At 52.5% G+C, this 23408-nt stretch overlaps 1 protein-coding gene across 4 annotated transcripts in view; it reads right to left on the bottom strand.

Annotated features, from left to right (window-relative positions):
- OPA1 (OPA1 mitochondrial dynamin like GTPase) overlaps positions 1–23408 on the bottom strand; it is an 82203-nt gene that overhangs the window by 25685 nt on the left and 33110 nt on the right. For all 4 annotated transcript variants that reach the window (XM_036757959.1, XM_036757961.1, XM_036757958.1 and 1 more), the window contains 17 exons: positions 22754–22867; positions 21229–21309; positions 20901–20975; positions 20603–20674; positions 20418–20517; positions 19587–19717; positions 17955–18027; positions 17802–17874; positions 15917–16032; positions 13098–13162; positions 12191–12267; positions 8806–8971; positions 7502–7654; positions 5157–5265; positions 3532–3611; positions 2162–2302; positions 257–373 (listed from right to left, as the gene is read on the bottom strand). In XM_036757959.1, the coding sequence (XP_036613854.1) occupies positions 257–373; positions 2162–2302; positions 3532–3611; positions 5157–5265; positions 7502–7654; positions 8806–8971; positions 12191–12267; positions 13098–13162; positions 15917–16032; positions 17802–17874; positions 17955–18027; positions 19587–19717; positions 20418–20517; positions 20603–20674; positions 20901–20975; positions 21229–21309; positions 22754–22867 (1743 nt within the window). The remainder of the gene's footprint in view (positions 1–256; positions 374–2161; positions 2303–3531; positions 3612–5156; positions 5266–7501; positions 7655–8805; positions 8972–12190; positions 12268–13097; positions 13163–15916; positions 16033–17801; positions 17875–17954; positions 18028–19586; positions 19718–20417; positions 20518–20602; positions 20675–20900; positions 20976–21228; positions 21310–22753; positions 22868–23408) is intronic.

Genomic DNA, 23408 nt, shown 5'->3' with positions numbered 1-23408 from the left:
GCCTGGCAAGTCAGAAAAGCTCGCTCTCCTCATGGATGAGGCTTGTGGAATTTCTCTCTTAGACGATGAGGGGGTCAGGTGCGTGGAACCGGGCCTTGACACAGCTAGCACGGGCCAAGCCTGGGGTCAGGGTGTCCTCGGCACCCTCGCAGGCCCAAGAATAGCGTTCTCTCCCCATTTACCAAGGATGCCCTGGGGCTCAGGCCTGTGGCCTCCTTGACTCCCTGCAGTTCTGTCCCGCTCCTAGAACACTGACCTCAGAGTCCACAAAATGTCTCTGGTAGTAATAAAAGCCTCGGCGACAGAGATTGCAGTGGCTCAGGGCTGTTTTCAAGAAATGTCTTCTATAAACCTGGTGCCACGTGTCCTTAATCTGAGAAAAGAAAAAAGGCAGTGAGCCCTGGAGGTCAGCCGTGCCCCGCCTAGAATCAGGCAACCTAGGTCAGCATCCAAAGCTTCTGAATCGGGGGGCAAGCTCTCTAGGCCCAGAAACCGAGGCTGGTGAGACACTGCAGCTGCTGCAGGCAGGGGAGGGACCTGAGGCTGGCGATGGGCCCCGTGGCTCCCAGCTCCAGGCCAGGTTTGGCAGCAGAGATCTGGTGCAGAGCCCAAACACAGAGGTGACCTGCAGTCAGTGGCTCTGACCCACAGATATTGATTCAGCCAAAGCTGATTAAGCATCTCAATGAAGTCCCAGGCACAGAGCTAACTGCTGGGGACACCAAGATACACCTGCCCCAGGCTCCCCGGGGAGAGAGAGAGAAGACATGCTGGGGACTTTGGGAGGAGAAGTGCTCTCCCTTGGGAGGGGGCATCTGAGTGGGGCTCCCAACGGAGAGGAGGGTGTGCAAGCCGGGTGCAGAGCAGTGCCTAAGGAACGTGTGGCAAGGTTAACCCAGCCAACAGCTGCCCATCAATTCTGGCAGGGACCAGGACTGGACAAGAAGAGAAGTCATGGGGAAAAAGGCTGGAAAAACGAGAACTGGAGCCAGACTAGGCAAGGCCTGAAAGGCAGGCTCCCTGCTGGGGGGTTCAGGGTGGGGAGAGGTCAGGAAGACCCATGGGCCTCAGGGTTCTGCCTCGGACGCCCCCTGGGGGCATCTCCGTGGGGACCAGACTTCTGCTGGGTAACCTCCAGCTCCTTCTGGGCCTCAGGAGGCTGACGGGCATAGGGGTGAAGGCCTGATGTCTGGGGGAAAGAGGCTTGAGGTGGAAAGATAAGTTATGAGCTTTTTACACTAAGTAGTGCAAGAGGGAAGTGGGAAAAGCCTGGGTGAGGGCAGAGGGCAGGCAGGGGAGGACTCCCACCCAAACAGATAAAGACAAAGGGATGGACAGACAGGTGAATCTTGCACACCGAGATCTCAAAACCTTATTTCTTTATACGCAGCTAAAACTTGGACAATTTCCCTCCTTCGTTTTGCTAAAATGCCCGAATTAATGGCCACTTAAACTGAAAATGTCTAACTGCTCATTCAGTGCCCTTGGTAACTGGCAGAAAGAACCAGGACCCAGGAAAACCACAGACGACCAAAAACCTTCTTCACCTGTTATGTCAATTTATCTCCTAAATTCACCACCAACTTTTAGGGGAGTTTCATAAAAACTGATCTGATTTCCGCCATCTTTGGTTGTGAAATTCTTCTGCCCTCTGGTGGACTCATTAACAAGGACACTGCATGACCGAAAGCGGCGGCCGGGGCTGGAGGCACTTGGCCAAACTCGAGCCGCCCTCGTTTGATACAGCATCCAGCAGACTCAGCTCCCTGATCCGGCTTCCTCACGCTACTATCACACACGGTTCATTACTTCTTGAACAGCACCTGCCTGAGCAGCAGGAAATGATGCCCCAAGTGTACTAAGGGGTTCTGAAAACTGGCTTTCAATATTCCAAAATGCCAGGCCTCCCAACGACTGAGTCTGAACACGGACCGAGTCCACGCTGCTTCACAGAAATGGAACGAGTCGCTCACCGGTACGGGACCAAACCAGAAAATCCTGCTCCTTCCTGCTTTTTGGGATAACCCTAGACTTCCTTTCCACTGCTCACCCATCGAATATGCAAAGAGCCCCCGGAATTCCCAGCTCTGCACCTGAAGGCGTGGCCACCATGGCAGCCTAACCTGCTGGGGGACGGCTCGAGGTTTGGGGGGGACATTACCAAACACGGGTCCACTTCAACTCCTCGTGACTCCAGGTTCTTGCGGACCGTGGTGATTTCATCGCTGGCGAGGTAAGCCGGGTGCTCCTCGTTACATTTCAACATCTTTTCCAATTCATTTTTTGTTTCGTTGTGAACAGACTTAAAATTTTTTAAAAAGGCAATGCAAATGAAAAGGTGTTAGATTTTAATTCTCACTGCTTACACAGAAGACAGAAAGGCCTAGACTTTAAAAAACAAAGGGCTGCTGCTTGATCCCAACCCTCTAGACCAAGCAAGCTTGCCAGCACCCTCTAGGGCAGCTGGAACCAGACTAAAAGATAATGGACACACTGGACAACAGGACAGACATCAGGCTGCTCTCGGGTTTCTAAGTCCATGTGTGGCTCAGCCTGGGGACCCTTCTGGGCAGCCTGGTGGTCTCCACTCCTATTTGAGTCCAACACCATATACAAACTGCCAAAGATACCTGTGACCAGCCGCTGGCCGATGAGCACACTGCCTTGAATGGGCCTGATACGAGGTCCTGAGAGGACCATATCACTCCTTTCTGGTGCTAGACCAGGGAATCTTAACCTGGGGGCTGGGAACTTGGATAGGAAATAAAAGTTCATCTTTATTTTCACCAACCTCTAACTCAGAGGTTATTCCCTGGGGTCTGTGAGCTTATACTTTTCATATTACTGTAAGTCTATTTCGACATACTTTTCTTTCCTTTGAGATCCTACGTATTTATTTTATACTTTTAAAAGCATGTTCCTGAGAAGAGGTCCAGAGGCTCTGCCTGACCTACGGCCAAGGGGTCTGGGACACAAAGACGGTGATGAGGCCCTGAGCTCAACGATAACCAGGGCACCCGGGAAGGAGGATCGCGTTTCATTTATGAAGACACACATCGTTTCTGATGAGGAAGGTAAATGGAAACAGCAACCTTTAGCCAGACAGTTGTCATCTGGCAGAGGCATCCGCTATAAATTCCCTTCCAGGTCCCTTTGGATCCCTCTGATCTGTGTCCCTCTTAAAAGGTTCAAAGAGCCAAGTCCTGTCTCAGCCTCTAATCCCCCCGAGCCTGAACCAAACAACGCCCCAAACCTCTTCATTGTTCAGTACTGAACACAGAGCAAAAGAACCGGGGCTGGCCAAAATGGGGGAAAGGAGTTTTTCCTTAAAAATCTTTATACAATCAGCTGTCGTCCTTACTATACCCACTGTCTGAACATTCTGGCTTTCTCAAAGAGTAGAAAAATTTGGGAAATTATTTTTAGCTATTGAATCCAATGAGTATCATACCAAAAAAGGTGAGAATACCAAAAAGCAGCCCCGCTTGGTGGCCACACACACAAACGCCACCAGGAGGGGACAGCCCTCACCTGTTCTTGGGTCCGTCCCATCCAGTTCATCCACCTCTTTTTCCAGTCTGGACCCACCATGTTTTCGAGAACAGTTTCCGCTAGAACGTGGAATTTTTAAAATGAAGAAAAATTGAGAGCATGAAGTTGAATTACTCTTACTAAACTTTCCTAGCATGACTACTGACAGGTTTGCTAGTCTTCTTAGCTTCCAACTCCTTATGGGCTCAAATTCAAACAAAGTTGAAAGAATTCAAAGGCTTCAGATGCAATTTGGTCATAGGCATGCTTAACTGCCTACAAACAGCAAAACTGCTTATGGATTCAGCATTACCTGCATGGAAAAGATTTCCATGGTGGTTTCCCAGTTACTGTGTGGTCCCTGGATGCAGTGCTTTTGTCAAGTTGTTGGAAAGCGATGGCCCACCCCCTTGCCAACACTGACCGCCCACTTGCACCCTCCTGTCTCCTCCAGAAGCCTGGTCCCTGGCCCCCTCCATCACTAACCATCCACCTTTCCCTGTCTCCTGGATGCTCCCCAATGGCCACGAACATTGCCCAGCCTCTCCTGGCCTCAAAAAGCCCAGATCGCCAGGGCCACGTCTTTCTCCCCTTTCACGGCAAACTCCAGGAGAGGTTACACACAACATGTTTCTCTGTCTCCCTGTCCAGCACAATGGCTTTTCTTCCATCCTCATCCTCCCTGGCCCCGCACTGCCCAGGGCCCCCTCCCCTGGTTCTCCTCTTCCCTTCTCAGCCTCTTCCTCCACGTCACACCCACTAACTATGGCTGTCTCCCCAGGGCCCCGTCCTGGGCCCTCTCTGTGAGGCTCTTGCTTGGCGGTCTCAGCAGCTCTCACGGGATCAATGATCGTTTCCAGACAGACCTACTTATCCAGTCCTAATCTCTCTGTCCCCTGACCTCCAGTCTCATATCGCCAACTGACTGAAAAGACCTCGTTTCCCTTCAAACCCTCCCCTCCTTCCCCTGCCTAGGCATCCTTCCAGACTCCTCATCCCACTTACCTGTCCCCAGGCACCCAGCAGCTACGCCCTCTTCCCTCTATGGCCACAGAGGCCATGCTGGAACAGCCTCATCCCCTCACACCTGGATGGGAGCAGCGGCCTCCCCACCAGCCTCCTTGCCTCAAGCCTCTCCCCACTCAGGTTTATCGTCCTAATGGGCAGCTTGGACCACGTCCACCCCATCCATAAACCTAAGGACCACAAAACCCTCGGCCTGGCTCTCAGCGCCCTCCCTCCATTTACACCTTCAGACAGTCGCTCCCTTCTAGGCACCTGACAACCTAGTGGTTGGGTGTCTCTTTCTCTCTCTTTCTGAGACAACCCACCACTTACCCTATGTATGTACACTTCAGGGATGGGCAGAGGCGTCTGCATGTTTATCTTGCCCATGAGAAGGGGTGGGGCGGGGGGGGCGGGGTGTGTGTGTGTGGGCTTTCTTCATGTGCCCAGTGCTTAGAATAGCATGCGGCCAACAGGCCTTTAGTAAACATTTGCTGACTGGAATACTGTGAGAATGCTAACAAGGACACAGTGTGGACCTTGTGCCAGCCCTGGAAGATCCCCCGTGGTCCCCATGCCCTGGCCACGCAGTGCTCCTGGAGCACCCCGACACTACTCACTGTCCTTAAGCCGTCCCCTGAGGGCTTCCTCCATGAAGTAGATGGCAGCATCCCACTGCTGCTTGTCGGTGATGGAGCGGTCCTCCAGGGCATTGTGTTGGATAACTCTCTGAAAACACAAGGAGGCAAGAAACACAAGACCCGTCAAGTCAGCCACCGAATCCACACAAAATACCGCCTGAAAAACGGGAAGGGAAGAGAGGTGTGGGGCCTACTCCATGTTAAAGTAAAGGAGACAAAGGTAAAGAACTTCTGAGGAAGAAGCCCCAGCCGTGTGTGCTCTCTGTGCTGAGCAGGGCAGGGCTGACTGGCCTGTCTGGGGCCGCAATGCCTCCACCTCCCAGGCCCTCTGGCTCAGGCTCCACGTGTGGATGCACACGTGACATGTTTGCCTTTTTCCTTCCTGCCTCCTATTATTTTTTGCTTCTCCAATGGAAGGCAGGTAAAGAGAAAAGAGTCATTTCGACTCATTTTAGGTCGCTCTAGTGTTTTGGAAAAGCAGCAGAGCAGAAGGCTGGCCGAAGATTAATGAGAGGGGGAACGCCATGCCTGGGTTCACTCCTTCCTCGCCTCCACAGAAAAGTCTTTTTTCCGTCCAAGCTCAACATTTGTAAAAACAGAATCAGGACGAGCTCAGAAGGAGCAGAGGCTGACAGGAAGGGAAGAAGAACAAGGAGGCTCCTGGCAGGGAGGGGACCCCTGACTGATGGGCCGGAGACAGCAGGCAAGAGAAGGCCAAGAGGCTCGATTTTGTCTTCCCTCCAAGAGAGTGCCCTGTGCACTGAAAAGAAGGAAACGAGAAGGACTAGCAGAGAGCTGATGTCCGAAGGGCCTGAGGCGTCCGGGACAGGCTCAGGTGCTGAGAGGACCAGCACAGCCCCCACCACGGAAGAGAACAGACTGCAGGCTACGGGCTGGGGGGCTCAGCTTGAAGGCCAGGGAAAATTCTAGAAACGGTCAGCATAGGAGTGGCTGGCAAACGTCTGCAGAGGGAAGCAGTGACCACTACGAGCCAGCACTGCCTCATCAGGAGTGGGGCCTGCCAAGAACTGCTGGGAAAAGTGGGGAGAATTTGGCCAAATGAAATCTGGACCAACATGTCACACCGTACACCAAGACGCAGCACGTGAGAGACAAAATGACTGAGGAAACAAAGGAGCAGACTAATTTAAAAACAATCAAATAAGACCATGTGATTCAAAACAATTAACCAGGATCCAAGTTTAGGTAATCTGATTGCTAATTAGAGGAAAGGTTAGGGAGCCTGCAAGCTGGGCGGGGCAGAGTGAACAGACTCAATCCCTGAAATCAGAAAATGAGGCGTCCTCCTCCCCCTTCCCCAGGGGTCTATGAACTGTGCAAGGGACGTGGAGACAGTAAGTGATGAGGAGCACGGGGACCTTTTCAGGAAAGACACACGGGCTGCCTGAGATGCATGACTGTGGAAAAACTCCTGGCATCAAGCCTCAGATCCGGCCTAAGCCAGGTCCTTGATCTCGGGACTCCAAGCAGCGGGCAGAGGGGGCCCAGTTTAAACAACGTAATAATGTTTTCTCCCAATTCCTATGAGGGAACGAAGTTTTCTCCCCAAACAGACACTGGACCAGACCCCCCGGGAGTCAGTGTGGTTCACTCAGTTCCCGCCCTCACCGTCTGCTCTGATCCCCAGTCTCCTCGCTCCAAATGGATGAAGGACTTAGACAAGACAAGTGACGTCAGCAAACTGTAGGAGCGAGGGAGAAATCCCCTTTGATAGCTCACAGCCAAACGAGTGATGGAAAGGATCACAAGAGACAGAATGGAAAATGCAGAGTCTACAAAACCTCAGCATGTTTACAGAACAGATCTAACGCAGGCGAAGGCAGAAGGGAAGGTTCTCCAGTAAAGCTCTCACAGCCAGGATAACCATCTCAGTGTCTAAGACTAAGAACCCTTTCCCAATCAGTAAACGGTCCAGGGAGGGAGCTTCAAAGGAGGAAATCCAAGCTCTCAGCCATCACACGAGGAAGGCTCTGAATCCTTAATTAGAGGAATGAAAACCAAAAGCAACTGACTCCCCAGGACTCGGTAAATACGCGAATCGAATGGGTTTACAGAGCCGGACCCCCACGCCATCCTCCCCGCCTCTCTGGGCCCGTCTGTCTCGGCCTTCTCTCTTCCGCTTCTTTCACGGCCATTACCCACGTAAAGCCGCTCAGGAGTCTGGTGGGGCGGCTGGGTCGGGTTCAAGGCCGAGAGCCCGGTACTCACATCTGGCCCTGGAGAAGGACGAGGACAGAGGCGGGAGCCCGCCAGGAGGGGGCGCTGTGTGCGCATGCACAGCTCAGGGAGAAGCCCACACCTACCAAGCTGTCCTCAGCAAAGTCATTCCACTTGTGCCGTTTGATGCTCTCTTCTTTGACCGCCTGCTTGAGTTTGTCAAATATATCATCGTGTTCCTTCCCTCTCGGCTCAGTCATAAAGCGAGAAAACTCGTCCTGCAGGGTCTCCCATGCTACCTACACTTAGTGAAGAAAGAGAGGAGGCAGTGTAGACGAGAGACATAGATGCAGGAAACGAGCCCTTCCTTTATAGCCCATCTTCAGCACCTGGAACATCCACTCACCTGGGCCATCCCAGGGACTGCCTCAGGAAGGGAAACTTCCAGGATAAATACCTTTAAAAACTCCACCACAAAACAAACCCAAACCTCCATCAAAAAAACCCCCAAAAACCCAACAAACTATCTCCGAGTTTCAAATAATAAAAACTTGATCTTTAGTAAATTTAGACAATTAAAAAATCTTTGTTTAAGACCTATAAGAGACCAGGAGGATGAATCCTTCTCCCCAATTTAAGGCTCTGTTAGAGAGCGAGGAGAATAACAGACTAAGCCTTCCTCCCCTGCCTTCCTGCAGACTCAGGCCTGGAGCAGGGTCCCGGTGAACAAGCAGAATCCCCTACTCTTCTGGCAGGCGATGAGATTCAGAAAGAGGCAGAGGAAATGGTCCCAAGGCCCACCAAATCTCAGGGTGTTAAATGTTATCAATGGGCCAAAGGCAGTTCCCAAAGGACTGGGCTGGAATTGGCTCCTTCCAGGCCAGAGCTAACATCTGGGAAAGATCTCTGGGAAAGTGGGCAGAGGCACAAGTGGAGAGGAGGGGGAAAAGGGGCAGGAGGTACCCTGCACCCACATCATTCCCACAGGAGGAGCCCACTTTTAACAGCTGGGAAAGAGCTGCTTCTGCACCAGGAGCCCTCTCCACTGGGCTGACTAGAGCACTCAGGGGGTCACCCTGTGCCTCTCCCAGCCCCGGTCATTTGGGGGTAAATCCACCTTCTGTCAACTGGACGAGCTAGTCACTTTATTCTGCATTCCTTATCTTCACTCAGGAGAGGAATCTAAACATACATACAATTAAATGCTCGGGAAGCCAACAGCCAGTTAAACTGGGGGCTAGGTGTTGGGCTCCAAGGGTCATTTCAGATTGCCTCATCCACAGAGGTAACAAGCCATCACAACCACCTAGATGGGGGAAGCCCCAGCCCCAGAGGACAGAGGGGATGACAATGGCAAAGACAGGAATGAAAGCTCCCGGTCACAACCACGTTCCCCTTGCTCTGCCCTTCAGAAGACACGTCTGACTCCTGACCTAAGTGAGGTCCCAACCTCGACTGCTTTGCTGGGCAGCTGCTTGTCAGTCCACTGCTTCAGCTTGATGTCCACTGTGGTATTAAAAGTCCCCGAGTTCATGGTCTGGGCAGCAGGAAGGTAGATGTTCTCAATCACGTGGGTTGACACTCTCTCCCACAATGTCTGCTGGAGGATCTCCTCCCTGAAATAAAAAATATCATTAGGACAATCCTGGATGTTGTACTGGTCACTTCAGGCCCCTCCATCTCAGGGGAAGCTGCCTACTTCAGCATGGCTTGGATAGGAGGAACCCAGGCTGCATGGAGGCATGACCTTGCCATCTGGCTGTCAAGTGCGTTACCCTCGGGCATGTTGGGTCTGGCCCAGAGACTAATGACATGACCCACAAAGAAGTAATCTAGGGCCTGAAGACAACACACCAGAAAACACCTGTCTGATGGATCCATGAGACAATGGCAACTATTTTCCTAATCTCCAAAGACACTAGTCTAGTGACTCAACCTTGCCTCCCCTCCCAGCCCAGAGAGACCCGTGGGCTGGATCAAAACATGCCCCTTAATTACTAGTTAAATCCAATCAGCATTTATGAAGTAAAGACAGACTCTGAAAGATGCAGAAGGCACAAAAGTCCAACAGAAGCCGACATTCTCCTGTTAAAATGGAAGCTAAGGATGGGAGGGACATAGCATCGTTACCATCACTCCCAGCATCAATATGGTTAGCACCTTTCAGGTGCCAGGCACCATGCCAAGCTCTCTGCTAGAAAGATGGAGACACTACGAGACAAAGGTGAAGAGGACGCGCCCTCCAGACTGATGTGTGCATGGGTGGATGGGGGATCTGCAGCTGGCTAAGCCCTTCAGGGCAAGGCTGGAAATGGATGCTGTTGCTGCTGACCCTGAAGGGGATCCCTAAAGCTCTGGGGCTCACTGTCTACTCCTCTCTCTCCAAACCTGATTCCGACAACCGGGGAGAAGTGGTGCCAAAGCAGAAACAAGCCCTTGGGAAGAAGAGAGAGAACCACTCTTTCCACAAAGTTCAAAGGATGTCGGCAAAGGACCGGCCCATTGTCATGGCCTCCAATTCGGGAGGGGAAATGAACTTAGGAGCAATGGGAAGCCTCGAGATTAAGGTCTGAAAACATGAAAATAAGGCGTTCTGATGATGACAATCCTGGAGATTGGGGATATTCTCCCCATTTTACAGAGGAGGGAACGGAGGGAGGCAGGGGTCTTGCTGACTCCAGGTCTGGCGCTCTGTCTGCCACGTCACCCAGATAACGAGGTGTCTAGAAGCCACAGATGAGAGACAGAGCCCAGGGGCCAGAGGCCTAGTGCCACCTGCCTCCCAGATCCCCACTAGAGCTTCTTGAGGGCAGGGACTGTGGGAGTGCCTCTCTCTGTACCCCTGGGGCTTAGGACAGTGCCTGGCTGCCTCTGTGCAGGGCTGGCTCTGCACAAGGCCCAGCAGGGCATGCACTGCCATGCTACATCCTGACTGACTCAGCGAGCTGCCATGAGATTCAACAGGAATAAATGCAAATAGATGGCCCTTACGGAGACAACCGGGGCAAATATCTGTAAAAGAAACCCAGGAGAGTGGGGACACAGTTGTGACCAAGTCCTACAATGGCGCAGGGAGAGAGAGCAAAAGAAAGGAAGGAAATCCCAGAAAGCATGGCTGCGCCTGCCTCCAAAAGGCAGCCAAAAGGACATTCTAATCTGTCCGCCGCAAGGGGGCTTTCAATGAAGGTGCAGCAGCTCCCGGGCCGGTTGGGATCTGACCAGATGCCTCTGAAACACCTTCCACATCGGGACTGTGCAATCCTATGGAAGACTAGTTTGGTTGGGCTCTGGTGGCAGACTCAGGATAAAGGGATGGAAGGAAGTGATCTGGTGGAAGGCACACAGGCCCTAGATTCAAATCCCCCCGACACTCCAGGTGTGATCTGGAACAAATGGCTTCCCATTCCTGGGCCGCCACTTTCTCCCCTGTTGTATCAGCTGGTTCTAGATCCAGGACCCTACAATACAGGGAGCCTCCAAAGGAAGACCCACTGGCCCCACATGGTACAGGCTCCCTCAGAAGGAGCCCATGTTAGCCTATTTCCACTGGTACTGCAGTGAGAGATGTGCCACGTGAGAGCTGGACCACAAGGTGGTCAGGGTTCTAGAGGTCATCCTGAGCAGATCTCTCCTACCTTTAACCAGGCCAATAGAAGCTGTGCGTGGCGATTTTCCCCACCAATGGCTATCCAGAGAGCTTTGCTATAAAGGAATTACAAGGGAGGCTACTTTTTATTTCCCTGCATCTGCTGCATTATAAAGAAGCTATTTCGAGGTTTATACAGCGGATTTCATACATTACAAAACCTCAAAACCTAATTCTGTCCAAAAATATCAGTTTCCTTTTAAAAGAACCCCCCACTTTAACATATAAAAGTCACTTTCTACTTAATGCACATAGCTGTCTCTTCACTGGCTGAAGGTGGGGAGGATGACGGTGCGGGATGCCGCAGATGCTTTGGCCAGCACCTGGCATCCCTTTGTTACAAAGGAAAGCTCTTTGTTGGGTTTTGGTGGGGTCGTGTGTGACTGGCATCACAACCAAACGGCACCAAATGTGCCATTTAAAAGACAGGGGGAGTGGCCTCAGAAAGAGCACTACCAGCTGGGGAAGGAGGGAGGCCTGACGGGGCGAGGGGAGAAGGGCATGAGGGGAGGAGCTGGAAGGTGTGGAAGCGTGTCTAGAGAACAGCAGGGAGGCCAGTTAATCTAACAGAAGGAGGAGACAAGCGAAATCAACCAATGAAGACGGGCGAGCTCCACATCACGAGGGCCTCTGAAAACCAAAGGGCAGGGTGGAGGAGATGAGCATTTGCAGAGAACCTACCACATGCCCAATACCGTGCTAAGGAGTCGCGATGGCAGCCCAGGAACTTGCCGTGCTTTAGGGAGATCAGTTCGGCACCGGGTGGAGCAGGATTCCAGAGGGGGGAGACCCCAGAAGGGACAGCAAGCAGGGGCTATTACAGGAATCAGCAAGAAGGGACAAGGGCCTGAATTCGAGTGAAGGCTGAGTGGAGGGAAGGGGACGGATTTCACGAGGAATACGGGGAAGACGGACCCGAAGAGCTCTGACAAATGACTGGAAACAAGGGCTGGGGGAGAGCGAGGAATCAGGGATGGCTCAAGGCCGAGGGTGCCCCAGACAAACAAGGAAGATGAGGAACCGACAGGAGGCTCAGGAAGAGAGCTGAGCTTAGTGTCAGACACTCTGAGGAGACACCTCCAGGCAGCCGGTGCCCAAACATGACTTGCCTACATCTACCACGCGAGGAAGCGGCGCTCTGAAAGCATCTCCTCAAAAGAGATGAACCGTGCATGAGGCAAATACTTACCAATGTTTTGGTGTCACCTGGCTCAGACTGATGACTTCATCCAGTATTTCATTCTTGGCTTTCTCAAACAGTTCATTCTGGGCAATGAAGGAACAAAGGAGTGAGATTTTAAAAATAAACACATTTACCTCTGCTGGAGGCCCAGGGGAGTGTGAACATGCTGGAACCTAAGAGTGACTCACTGCCAAGTCATGGCATGATATCCAGGAAACAAGATGCCTGGAAAATGGGGTGGGAGAGTCAGGCAACCCCAGCAAAGCGAAGCAGGGAACCAGAGACATGCAGCGATTCTCCTCTCTCCATTAAAAGCCTCCGGACAGGTGGATGGGCAGCAAAAGAGCCTGGGGGTGGGGTGGGGCTGGGGGTATGGAGTACCCGCAGAGATGTGAGCAAGGACCAGAAGGCCCAGGAGAGGCTGGGGGGTCCTGTTCAGCCTGAGGATACCTCCCAAAGGGGCGTGCCCATAGGCATGGCCTCTCCCTATGGCCACTGCCATCCTGGAACATGAAGGAGTCAAACTCCATCATGTGCATCAGAGAAAATCCATGACCTCGCCCCCAGCTCCCAATGCAAACAGCCGAGTCTCAGGGATGCTGGACTGTCTTCAGTCAGCGGCTAAGTCTAGTTTACGATTTCTGATTTCATCTGGCATGAAGTACACAGTGCCAGAGAATAACCAGGCTTTCCAATGCTGTCGAGAAAAGACTGTCCCTCAAAATTCAGGTTTCCTTTGGCTGTTGACTTTTGGTGGGGAGGAGGCAAGCTGACGTTTTAAAAGGTCACCTTTGTAATGGCAGACATAACTTATCTGCGAAAAGACTGATTTCGCATCAATTCCTGCAACTGCAGTATTTTTTATGAACCACGTAAGGGTATGAGCAGAAGGGGAAAAGTTAGAAAGCGTTACCCGGTCAAGTTCTCGCAGACGCGGAAAGTTATTCTTCCATTCGGTTTCAAGGTTAAAACGTGTCGCTGAGGAAAGAAAAACATCCATCAACCACTCGCAGCAGGTTGACAAGCCTGTGTAGAATGGGCACGCTGGCAGCCCTGACCTCTGCCCAAAGAGATCCTGTAGCCGTAGAGCCCAGCCATTCCACTCATCGCTGGGCTCCTACAGTGTCTCCAGTCCACCTAAGCACCTCCCCCAGGAGCACAGGACAGGGCGTTACTGCCTAAGGCAACACTTCAGTTTGTCTCAGAGACAGTCCAGCTTCCCCAGCGTCCGAAGGTTCCAGACTGAAGGAGACTTCTCGGACGCCCTCCCACATTGCTGCCTCCCAGCAAGGCATCCAGGGAGGGCAGGGTCCTTGGGGAGCTGGAGCTCCTAACACAATGAGGCTGGTGAGGACAGCTGAGGAAAGCGGAGACACTAGTGTGCCCAGCGATCCACGGGGGAGACAAACCCACAGCCCGCTCACACCTGACCAGAGCCGTGGTGCACCTGCTCGACTCTCCCTCTGGGGACCAGAGAGAAGCAAGGACAGTCAAGGGAGCGCACCCAACTGTCCTAGACGGGGGCCTTCCGCGCACTCTGGTGCTGAGAAGTGTTTCCTCAGTTAGCCGGGAGACTAGGGGAAGAACAAACATCCTAATTTCAAAGCAGGGAAAAGAACAGAGTCTGCAAACTACTGAGCACAGAGCGTCTGAGAGCTGGTCAGTGAGGAGATGAGAAGGAAGCAGCTGGGCTGTGAGCCCATGTGCAGGGCATGCGAGCTGCGGTCCCTGGGCCGAGAACTGACATCAGTTCCCCACGGGCTCAGGCACAGCCGCTGACACCCACATGCGGTGTGGCCAACGAGTCCCTGGAACTCTGAGACTAAACTGTCGAGGGCCTGGGAGGTGCCAAAGGGGAGGCAGTAGAATGCTCTAGATGTGAGTGTGTGCAGCCCACCCAAACCCCTCGATCCTTCCAGACACAACACTGTCTCTGCACGTCTCCCCTCCCCGCTCTTCTTGTGAAGCCAATCTCTTGAGCCCAAGTCTAAGATTTTACACATATGCCTCCTCAATTTTATCCTATCAAATTCAGCCACACACCAGACCCTTCGGGATCCTGATTGTTCATTAGTGTGTTAGCTCCTCCTCCTGTGGGTGTCCCCTGTAAACTTTAGTGATGAGCAAACCATCTGGGCCTGTATCCAAGTTACCAACAGACAAGCATTAAGCAGCTCAGGGCCAAGCACAGACCCCTGTCGACCTCCTTCCAGAGGAAGAACCAACCATTAATGGCAGCTCTCCAGATCCAACCGTCGGCCTAGTGCTGAAGCCACCACACTCCACTACTGTCCTGCCTGCATCCCTCTGCTTTGCCCCCACAACACCAGCACCGGCCTTTGTCAAAGGCCCTGCTAAAGTCCAAGTAAATGACAAACTCCAGAAAAGGAAACGGGGTCAGTGTGGCCCAACACAGACCTTCTTGTTCGCTGTCCATTTAATAACGTGTCCTGGGATGCTGCTGGGAACCCAAAGCCTCCCTGTCCTAGAATCTACCGGCTGCCCTTTGGGGAAATCAAGAGCACCCGTGCCTTTCAGCCCTCCTGTCCCTTCTGCATCATCTTTCAGTGCTCCCAGAGTGGTCTGATCCAGGACAACGCCTGACTGCCACCCTCCTCATCCACACTCTTCGGGTTCCAACCTAGGCGAGCGTGAGCAACACTCCTGTGGGCAGCCCAGCTGGAGTTCCAACAGACGCTGCTGGACTCGGCTCCTCTCAGGCAGCTGGGAAGCTCTGACGGTCCAGAGGCACAGAGGTGCAGGCTCCCTAAGACTGTAGGATTCCTGCCCCACTTCCTCTGCTGCGGACTCTAGGCTGCACTACAGGCTGGACCTGAGACTCTGCTCTGCTGCTGGGGGTGGGGACACGCAGCTTCAGCTGCCTATGACCTCATTCCTTGCTCAGTCCATAGCCAAGGCTCCACCACCTCTAGGTGCTGGTCGCCTGCCCAGCCAGCCCTCAATCTGTGCCCTAGAACTGGCTCCTGCCCCCAGCACAAGGTCGGGCCCTTCTGGGCAGAGTTGAAGACCACTTCTTGTGCTGGGATCAGCTTCTCCCTGTGCGGGCTGTACCCAGAGTCCACAAACTCGCTCTGCCAACCTAGGCTGAAAAACTGACTCACTAGGATTTCTTCTTGAATTTCCTTCTCAGGCCTCAGTCTGGTGCATTTTCTAGATCTACTGGGAGGAGGCTGTTGGGGGGAGAAGGTGGAGGGCGGAAGGGGGATCCCCCTCTACCTCCTCTTGCTACCCCACCATAGTCTGCGTCTATTTTCAATCTGCCACATGACTGGATGCCCCCATGACCATCCTGTCCCCCTCTTGGAGCTGCGGTCCAGCCATGGCTCCGAGGCTGGAGCTGCCTTCTTGAGCCGAGATCTCTGGTTCTTCTTCCTGGCTAACCACACTGGGCAATGACATCTGCCCTTCCCTCTCTGTTCCCGCTGTTAGTCAGGGAGTGATGAAGGGAAACACAATTCAACCTAAATTTGCTTACGAGAAAATGAGACCAGGTCTCCTCCCAGGCCTTTATCACTGAGCACCGCCTTTGTTTCCCTGGGACAAAAGGAAGCAGGACCTCTAGAACTCACCACATTTTGCTCATGTTTGCTAAAGGTTCACACGCGCGCGCGCGCGCGCGCGCACACACACACACACACACTTACAAGTGTGGAAGGAGCCTGCGCCAAATGCACCCCGGGCGGACTTGTGCTTGTTCCGAGCCCAGCTCACCTTTGAAAGAGTCAGCTTGCTGCTCCACAGACTCACGGACCATCTTCCAAAAACAGTCGGACACCGCAAGGCTGAGGTTCCTGGTCGTCACTTGATGGGCCTTCAACATACTGGTCCTGTAGGAGAAGCACAAGACACAAAGGAGATGGGAAGGAGACTGCCCGAAGTCAGGCAGATTCAAATGCATTTTCAGCTGAGGCTCAAAGGAAGCTGGGAAAGAAGCAGGGAGCTGTGGGAACGACCTTCGGTCTCTGTCTCCACACACTCATGCACATGCACACACACACTCATTCAAACACTCACCAGACTACCCACTCTATCGAGTAACGATAATACAGGCAGAATTATAACACAGATGATTAGAAATCTGTGGGAGGTGGAATCCAAAACAAGGAGAAATAAACTCCCTGCCCGGCACGTCTCCGTTCAGAGGCACCAGCATGGCAACCAAGCAGGAGGAAGCAATGATCAATCGCTCCGTTGACAAGCATCTGCTGGGCCCCTCTGTGCCAAGGACACACGAAGATAGCAAACAGCCCAGAAGGGCCCCGAGCAGCTTCCACTTCACAGGCAGAGAGAAGACGTGCATGAACTGGCGAGCATGGGAAGGGCTCCAGGCAGGGGCAGAAGATGGGAGTGTTCCAGGCAAGGACGAGTAGGCCCATCGAGCGCAAGAAGGGGACAAGCGGTTCCATGTTATCCTAAAGGCCATGGTCACTGGAGTTCTCTGAGCAGGGAGGGACCAGGTCATGAGATTGGACAGGGAGAGGCTGGAGGCAAGGAGGCCAAGTGGAGACTGGCACCATAGTATGGGAGAGAGGGGATAGGCCCTGATGAGGGGAGAGGGGGAAGTGAGAGCCGGTGTGGCGGCAGAACTGATAGGACTTGTCAAATGACCAGACCAGATGGTCACCCCAGGGCTCCGAAGGTGTCCACAAGCACAGGGACAGATCTAGAAGTAAAGAACACTGCTACAGATAAGGAAATGGAGGATGGGTGAGGAGGTGGGCACTGGTCACAGACTCAGAGACAGAAAGGAGAATGGGTGGATTTGAATTCAAGTCCTCCCTATCCCACCCCCCTCCTCCCAAGGGAAATCTCTGCCCACAGAGGGGGAGAGGAGACTCTGCAAAGGCACCACAGGGGAGAGGAACCCCAACTCTCGAGAGGGAATAGTGCAGATGCTTGTTGAGTCCTGGGCCAGCAGAGTGCGGGGATCAACTGTGGTCTGAGGACACCGTAGAGCCCAGGCTCAGGGAGGCATTAGCCCAAGACAGCCACATGCTGGCCCTGGGTCCCGGGGCCCATAGAACAGTCAGTAACCACTTGGGTGGTGTGACCTCACCCCTATCCTGCCCCACACTTGATCAGTGACTCAGGCACACACAAACAGCACTCCTGCCCCATTTCCAAAGGATCTGTCATCACCATAGCTCAAGGACTCCCAACACCAGTAATACCAACAGAGCTCAGATGTCCTGTGAGCCCCTGGCCCCCCCGAGAGAAGGGAGGCCCACCCAGTGGCCTCGGGCTTCCTCTCCATCTCCTGGCCATGTCCTCTCTGCCCTTCTCTGCTAACAGACCAGCTGTGGCTACTCACAACCTTGGCCACATCTATGAACAGAGGGCAAAGTGCTTCTTCCCTCAGGTCGCCTGGCCATGCTCAGACTCACAGACTCACACGTCAACTCTTTTCTTTCAAAGGGCAGCTGAGTATTCACTCTCCTAACAAACACATCTCTATTCGGGAAAACTAGAAAATCACTGTGAAAACCAGAGGTTTTAACAAACATTGGGAAAACTAAGGTTTAAAATAACACCCTCATGTGTAAAAAATGCCATTGAAGCCTCATGAAGTTCCTGAAGAGCTAAGCAATCCACCTACTTTAAGAGCTTGGAATTCTGGAAGAACTCCTCTTCATAATCCCTGATGGCCTCAATACTTTCAGAGCTGTTTCCTGCAGGGGAAGAACAGTGACACGATCTTTAATGAACAGTCAAAATCCAAAGCAAACCCAACCAGCTACTCAGTGCATACCTTTTCCAGTGACAACAGCAAAGTAACCCAGAGCTTTCATTGGGAAAAGTTTTCCTTCAATTATTTGCTGAATCTATTGAAACAAACACATGGCAAAAACAAGTTCAGAAAGCTGACCATATGTAACAAAGGGCAGGAGGAGGCATGAGGCCAGGAAGGCCAGGCCCCAGCCGGGAGAGCCGACGCATCGACGCCCCAAGGCCCTCTCAGCAGAGGGACCCCTGGGGTGTGTGGCTTCTGTCCCGCTCCCTCGTGCCCACTGTGAGCTCTGGACACCTGGGTATTCACCCAGCTCCTTCGGCCTTGATTTCTGCCTGGCAGAGCTAGCACCCCCAAGAGAGCCAGGTGTTAGTCACTCATTTGATGGTGTCAAAGTCAAAAACGTCTCCTATTTTCTCTTGGAGGCCAAGGTGAGGCACAGGCACGTTACAGAAATGTGCCGCGGGTGGGAAGCACGGCTCATGACGTGGAACTGGGAGGACGTTTGGTTAGTTTTGCTGAATTTCTCTCCCTAATTTATTCCTTTATTATAAAGATGGGGAAATGAAGCAGATGTAAAAATAAAAGATGCCAATACATATGAATCGGTCCGTGGTCCAATGGAAAGGACGTCAGACGAGGAGTCAGAAAACCCAGGCTCACTGTAACCCGCCATGGATGGCCAGGCCAAAGGCTTGAGTGACTGGAACACAGTAGGGGCTTACTTAATGCTTTCTGACTGCCTGAGTGATTGGAGGGGAATGCATTTGGAAGGAGAAGCCTTGGGTCCACACCAGGGTCACTCCCACGCTGTGTAAGACGAAAGGCTTAGACCTGTGCTGACTGAGCCCTTGCAGTTCTAAATACAGCAGCCAGGGTCTGTTCAGCCTCAATGCATGCAGCTATGAAGTGGGGATAACAGACCACATCTCGGTACCAGGCCTGGTGGGAGGACGGCCGGGACATCTGACACGGAACCAGAGGAAGCCTGGATTTGGCTGTTGGGCCTAAACACTGTTGAGTTTGTGCACAAACCACTTTCGTCTTTGGGTTGCTGTGAAATGAATGTGGGTCATCGCTATGACTGACCACTTAGGAATCCCCGTGCTCCGGGGTCATGAAGGCCCATGTCCCAGCGTGTCACAGCTCTGAACCTAGAGCGTGGTTCGGAGGCCAGACTTTTCCCAGTGGGCAGGACGGCAAGGAGGTTTCCCAGGAGACACTGCATCGGTAATACTCTACGGACTCGACCACAGCCCATGCTTCCTACCCTTGGGGCCCAGTCCTTTAGGAGAGCAGCACTTGAGAGGTGGGGGACAGGAGGCAGCTGCTGCTTTCAGAAGGTATCCTACACCTGGGACCTACATGCACTGTGTGCAATTCTGGATAACGAGAGCCTGGGGATGTAAAAGCACATCCACATCTACCATATCCTCCAGTTAAGGAACAAGGCCCTGGAAGTCTGGCTTTCAAACCCGTTCAATGAGAGAGCCAAGCTGCACAATGGCTCTTGCTTATCCCAGAGGTGCAGTGACCCTCATCACAGGGGGCCTTGCTTAGCCTCCCTCACACTCAGTCTGAAGAACACCTGCTTCCTCCCTCTCATCACCCCCAGGGAATGGCTGAGGTTGGCAGCCTGTGGCCAGTCCTTACCCTGCTGGGGCTGGCCACGTTCTTCTCTGCCAGGTCGACTTTGGTCAGCACAAATATCGTCCTTCTGCCATGAGGGTCCATCTGACTGACCAGGTCCGTAACAATGCTGCGTTCAGCATCCACAGACCCATCTGCAAGAAACAAAGGCAAAGTGAACCCTCACCAGGCTCCCGTTCCACACTAGGCCCTTATACACACGCCTCTGGGTTACATCAGCCAGTCTTTCCTGGGGGATAAAATCATCAACATCAGTCAATAAAAAGAAAAAGCCTAAAGTCTGCAGTGAAAAGCCTCAGCTCAGGAGTGGGGAAGACTGGGTGGCCCCCTCTCATCTCCTAATAAAAGAGATGCCTTCCTGTGCTGAAGACGGGGACATCACTTCCAGGACTCCTTCCAAGAAGGGCATTCTCTTTCTCAAATTCACTGTGGGAGCTGTTAACTTCCAGATCTGCAAGTCTATCCACCCAGTCTGGTATGAACAAATGGAACTGGGATCTGCCCTTTATGGCCACATCTTTTTGGTTACTTCCAAAAGACAATAGGATTATGTGTGACCCTGAGTGCCAGGTTAGTTCAGAAAACCCTGGGGGCCCCAGAGCCCCTTCCTCAAGCCTCTTGCGGTGTCTATTCTAAGGCAAGCTCACCCAAGGATCCCTGCACAGCCCAAAGGATGAGAGCCAAGACTGCCCCAAGGAAAACGGGATAATCTGAATGATTGTGTCTGGCATGTTCTGTATTCTCAAAGGAAAGCTGGGGCCGGAGCTGAAGGGGAAGGACAGAGGGGACAGACACCATGCCCCTCCCAGCAGCTGTGAAGGACTCTCCATCTACCTTGAATACAGAGGATGATGGCATTGGGATTCTGCATGTAGGCTTTGCTGATACTGAAGATGGTTTCTTTTGTGTCAGGAGCCATGCCCGATGTCACCGTCTTGAAGAAGAGGTTATAAATGTGATTAATTTTTTCCATACTGTAAACACAGAACAATTCTTCTACATGCTTAAAGTATACTCACATTAATGACCCCGGGTAAGTCCACCAGGACCATCCTCTGCAGTCCAGGCCCCTTGACATTCAGAGAGATCGTCTACACAACGACACCAGAATTAAGTTATTTGACTCAGTTACGGCCGAGCCAGTGAACATCCCTGCCCACTGCCCCTGAGAACGTGATCACGTCTAGTGCCATTTTGAACCTTTTAACAGCCGAGTGTCCCGATGACACAAGCCCAGCAGAGCACGGCACCCCTCTGGAATTATTCAGCATACCAAGCCCAGAAGCCCAGCGGCTGGTGGCCCAAGTCTCCTCTTACCTCAGGGCTGACAGTACAGCCTTCCTTTACGCTTTTCCTCATTCGGAGCTCGATTTCTCGTCTTAAAGCTGCAAGCTGTTTGACCAAAAAAACAAAAAATAAGAGTAAGAAAACCTCCACTTTGGCAACATGTCCCTGATAGGGGCAGGACGCATCTGCTTGGAACATCTCACGGCACCAGACATCGCCATCCTGCCACATGGCACAACTCTTGTTGTAGTCAGAGTTAACACTTGAGTAATTGTTTTGCTGAATGAGTTTGAGCAGATTTGCCACGAGTCAGAGATCTTTGGCAATCACAGACACCGGACCTTGTTCACTCACTTACATCTTCCTCTTTGGTCAGGTCAAATTCCCGAGAACTGTCTTTAAACAGGGCCACGTGGTGAGGGCCTTCGCTGAGCGTCACCTGAAGTTAAGACAAAGTTGAAATTCTAAATCACTAACAACACACAACCCGGCACCTGCTGAGTGTCTCCCATGCTAAGACAGCACAGTGCTGTCTATGGCCTGTGTGGACAGCTGTCTGGGCGCTTCCCAATGTCACAGACTGTCTTCTGCCCTTTCTGCATCCCCAGTACCTGGCACTATGTCTGGCCCACAGCGCTTAATCAGTGCTCACTGACAGACTTGGGAGTCAAAAAGCTCTTGGCTCAAATCCTGCCCTTGACACATTCTAGCTCTGTGACCCTGGGCCAGTCACTTACCTCCTCAGTGCCTGAAGGCAATTCCCTAGGAGGTGAGGTCAAGCTGGGTGGACTGAGCTCCCCAAGCTGATTCAATCTGCACCTTTTGTAAACTATTTAAGGAAGAGGCTGTGTAGGTCCTAAGTCTGCATCACCCATGGTTCAATGGGGGATCACCACGTTGTGATAACTCAATAAATATGTGACTGATCGCAAGAAGAGCACATGCTAGACTTCCAGCATCATTTACTGGTCATTTCAGGCCAATTAGGACCAACCACCCACGACTCTATGCCAGGCAGACTTAGTTCCTGCCCCTAAGAAGCTGACCATCTAGTTGGAGGACATGATGTGTCCGTGGAGAAGCAGACACACGACACATACCAGGCAAACACAAATCACTTGGTGGGGGAAGAGGGGCTGGAAAGGCCTCATGTTGGGACGTGCTGGAGGGAAGCCTCAAGGGTTTCCAAGAGGCAGACATGTGGAGGGCAAAAGCAAGAGACGGAATGTTCTATATGGTGGACAAGGCCCTGGGAGGCCAGTGTGGCTCCAGGGATCTGGGTGAGGTGATGGGAGAGGTGGTAACCAGAAAGACAGGAGGGAGGCCCTGAAGCTTCCTGCACTTGGGAGTGAGAATGGTCAGAGCCATCCCCTCCCTGGGCCAGCAGCATGGAGCATGGTCTGGAGAGGACAGAGAAGGCAGGCAAGGGGACCAGTGAAAAGGCTTTAACTGAGAGGTCACAAGGACCTGCCAGAGGGGGAAGGGCAGATGGGAGAAGTTCCAGCTTTGGCGCTGCTGACGCTTCCGAGTGACCTCTCTAGCTTTCCAATTGTCACTTTGTATGTCCCTTCGGGTCAGTTCTCTTTTACACTGAACATCTCATTTCTTTGGCTTTGCAGGAACAAAGCTGATGTGAATGTTAAAGAGAGATTAGCATGCCAAGACAAGGGGAAGGCCTTCACAAGAGCTGACAGATTCCAGATCCCTGCAGGGGGATACCCTTTGCCAAAAAAAAACCAGGTCAAAAACTTGGCTCTTTGAGATGCGGATGTTTAAAAAGGCCTCTCAATTCCACTTTCAGGCAAAATTTCCCATTTTCCACCCAACCTGGGCACTGGGGGAGCAGCCAGGCTCCTTGGGCGCATCTTGAACTCGTGCCTTACCTTGACAGGAGAGCGAGTCATCATCTCCCCAGAGCCACGGGGGAATATCCGAGCTTGGGCAATCATCTCTAAGACGCTGGTCTTCCCGGCGCTCTGGTCTCCCACCACCACCACCTGGCACAGAACAACCAGCAGTATCACTAACTGTTTCAAGACACTGGGAAGTCTGCATTCAAATTCTGAAGTACAGATGGAGGAACAGATCACGTTTTTACTCATCAACACACACTGACAGTGCGTGTGTCTCCAAGAACAGGCACCATGACCGTAACAAACTTTCCCGAGTCCTCTGCTGATGCCTCGTGGGGGCGAAATGGTACAGGTGGCCCTGGGTATCCTCGCATAAGCTCAGGCAGTCTCCGCTCAGCTGGAAGAGCTTCAAGGACAGTCCCTGGGATGGCCTGTCTGCTCTGAGGACCAGCCTACATCAGTTTGTGGAGCCTCAACACCAGAAGGCTGGTCTGGCCATAGTCCCTCCCAAGGACAGCCCCCTAAGAGTGAGGTGATCTAGAGCTGCCTTCAGAGGGCAGTAACAAACCACAGGTGTTAGACATCCTGGAGGATTCAAGAAAGGATCTCTTAAAGTACTCAGATCAACTCTCTTCTTTCCATTTAATTTGCTCTTAATAGGGTGGAATTTTAATTTTATCAGGCC

The sequence above is a fragment of the Trichosurus vulpecula genome, chromosome 4 (assembly GCF_011100635.1).
Source record: "Trichosurus vulpecula isolate mTriVul1 chromosome 4, mTriVul1.pri, whole genome shotgun sequence".
Classification (NCBI taxonomy): Eukaryota; Metazoa; Chordata; class Mammalia; order Diprotodontia; family Phalangeridae; genus Trichosurus; species Trichosurus vulpecula.
This window is presented reverse-complemented; position numbering and strand designations above follow the sequence as displayed.